At 51.9% G+C, this 2,615-nt stretch overlaps 1 protein-coding gene across 1 annotated transcript in view; it reads right to left on the reverse strand.

The window, feature by feature from the left end:
• Dnaaf3 (dynein axonemal assembly factor 3) overlaps positions 1-2,615 on the reverse strand; it is a gene marked incomplete at its 5' end in the record, with an annotated part of 5,954 nt that overhangs the window by 2,546 nt on the left and 793 nt on the right. Inside the window, one exon of the mRNA XM_019206485.1 lies at positions 2,270-2,363. Within this exon, the coding sequence (XP_019062030.1) occupies positions 2,270-2,363 (94 nt within the window). The remainder of the gene's footprint in view (positions 1-2,269; positions 2,364-2,615) is intronic.

Genomic DNA, 2,615 nt, shown 5'->3' on the forward strand with positions numbered 1-2,615 from the left:
CAGGAAGGCCTCGCTCCGCTCTGAGGACAGGAGGGAGGGGCGTTGGAATTGGGCTCTGGGCGCAGGAGCGCGGAACTGCCCTGCGGAAGACCACGCCCTCCCGACCCCGTCTCCGCCTGTCCCCCGCCCCTGTCCTGTTTAAGATCACCCTCTTTAAAAATTGCAAAGAAGCTGGGCATGGTGGCACACGCCTGTAATTCCAGCACTCTCGGGAGGCTGAGGCAGGAGGATCGCTGTAAGTTCCAGACCAACCTGGGCTACATAGTGAGTTCCAGGTCAGTCTCGACTACCTAGGTGAGACGCTGTCTCAAAAAAAAAAAAAAAAAAAAAAAAAAACCTGCAGAGTGTCTGAACTGTAGACAGAGATCGGCCTTTCTAAATGCCATACTATTGAATTGCTTGAATTTGGTTTTGGTTTTGCCTGTGGCTCTGGAGATTGAACCCAGGGCCTTTACGCTGAGCTACATCCTCAGCCCTTATTTATTTATTTATTTTGAGACAGGGTTTTGCTAAATTGCCCAGGCTGGGTTCAAACTTGCCATCCAGGCCGGGGATTTAGCTCAGCGGTTCGGTGGCCTGCCCTGCAGGCTCAAGGACCAAAGTTCAATCCCCGGTACAAAACAAACAAACAAAAAACTTGCCATCCATGGGGCCAGGGATTTAGCTCAGTGGTGCTGCCGCCTGCCTCACAAATGCAAGATCCTGAGTTCAATCCCCCATACACACACACACATACACACACACACACACACACACACACACACACAGCCAAAGTTGCCATCCACTTGCCTCAGGCTTCCAGAATGCTGCGATTACAAGCATGCACCACTACACTCCTCTATCTACAAAAATCTTGAGAGGACAATATACCTTTGCTTGCATATTATATGTGTACCATACACTTATAAGCACACATATATATTGTGAGATAGAGGTAGATGATACATGCATATAGATTTTAGTTATAGAAGGAACTTCGGGGGTTTAGTTATAGACAAGCTTAGCTTAAGAATCTTAAAGAAGGTGCACTGGGCAATGAATTCTGAATGCCCTGGGCTACTAATGGCAATGACCATCGATCCTTATGATAGTTTGCAAAGATTTCTCAAATGCATGGAGCTGACATCAGACAACAAGGGCCCTGAATCCTCAGGGGAATCCTATTGGTGGAGGAACTTTTTATTTCCTTGCCATACCGAGCATTAAGCCCTGGGCCTTCAAACTGAGCTACATTCCCAGCCCCCTTTTAATTTTATTTATTTATTAATTTATTTTTTGGTACAGGGGATTGAACTTGGGACCTTGCGCCTGCAAGGCAGGCAGCAGAACCCCTAAAGCTAAATCCCTGGCCCCCCAGTCCTCTTTTAAAAAAGAATATTTTATTAGCCGGGTGCGGTGGCACATGCCTGTGGTCCCAGCACTTGGGAGGCTGAGGCAGGAGGATTGCCCTGAGTTCGAGCCAGTCTGGGATACACAGCTGAGAGCCAACCTGAACTGCAAGTTGAGACCCTGACTCAAAAAAAAAAAAAACAACAAAATAAAACGTTTCTTTATTTTGAGACAAGGTCTTGCTAAATTGCCCAAATTATGATCCTCTGGCCTCTGTCTCCAACTCTGCCTCCCAGAGGCTGTGCTGTACCACCAAGCCGAGTTGTTTGGGAACTTTGACAAATATGGAGATGAGGCCCAGGAAGGGGTAGGCCCTGCCCCTGGCCACACAGCAAGCAGAGCAGGAATCTGTCAGCAGCCCCTGTGATTTTGGGCCTCTCTCCAGGCGCACAGCTGAAGCTGCTGTCTCCCTGCGCCCTATGAGGCTCTTGGGAGCAGCTGACACTGCCCATAGGAGCATCATGGGGCTCACGTGGTGTCTGTCATGCGCTGCTCTGAGGTGTCCTGTGAATTTTCTCCTAGAATTATCTGTGCTTCTAGGAAGGATGACATCAGGCCTCATTTTGCTGGGGAAAAGTTTTGAGGCTCAAGATGAAATAGGTGTACACCACCGTGCACACTTTAAACCCAGCGCTGTGGGAGGCTGAGACAGGAGGATGGCTAAGTTTGAGCCTGGCCTGGGAAACTTAGAGACTGAGTGAAACCTTATCTCAAAATGAAACATAAAGTTGGTATGCTGGTGCAAGCCTGTAAACCCAGCACCTGGGAGGCTGAGGCAGGATTGCTTCGAGTTCAAGGCTAGCCTGGGCCTACACAGTGAGGCGGGAACCCCGTAGGGAGGTTGAGGGTGGGGTCAGATGCCTGGACTGTCCCCACTGACCTTGCAGCCCCATCTTCTCAGGGTCCTCCAGAGCGAGGCTGAAGATGAGCATGTGTCGGGCCACAGCCTCCACGTTGTGCTCCAGCATATAGAACTGGAAGGAGGGGGCCAAGACCATCCCAAACCTGCGGCCCGACCTAGCCTGCCACCGTCCTGTGCACCGGCCCCTCATGCACGCTCAGGGCCTGGGCGCGCTCAGCCCCCTGCCCTGCTGCTGCTGCTGCTGCTGCTGCGGGGACCCTGACCCTTTGGCCAGCCCTGGCCCCTCCCTTCCTTCCCCAGGACCCGGGGGCGCCCAGCTCCACCCCCTTCAGACCCTGGCGTGCACCCCTTCTCCGCAGGACCC

This window comes from Fukomys damarensis, unplaced genomic scaffold (assembly GCF_012274545.1).
Source record: "Fukomys damarensis isolate Sample0158 unplaced genomic scaffold, DMR_v1.0_HiC HiC_scaffold_19, whole genome shotgun sequence".
NCBI lineage: Eukaryota > Metazoa > Chordata > Mammalia > Rodentia > Bathyergidae > Fukomys > Fukomys damarensis.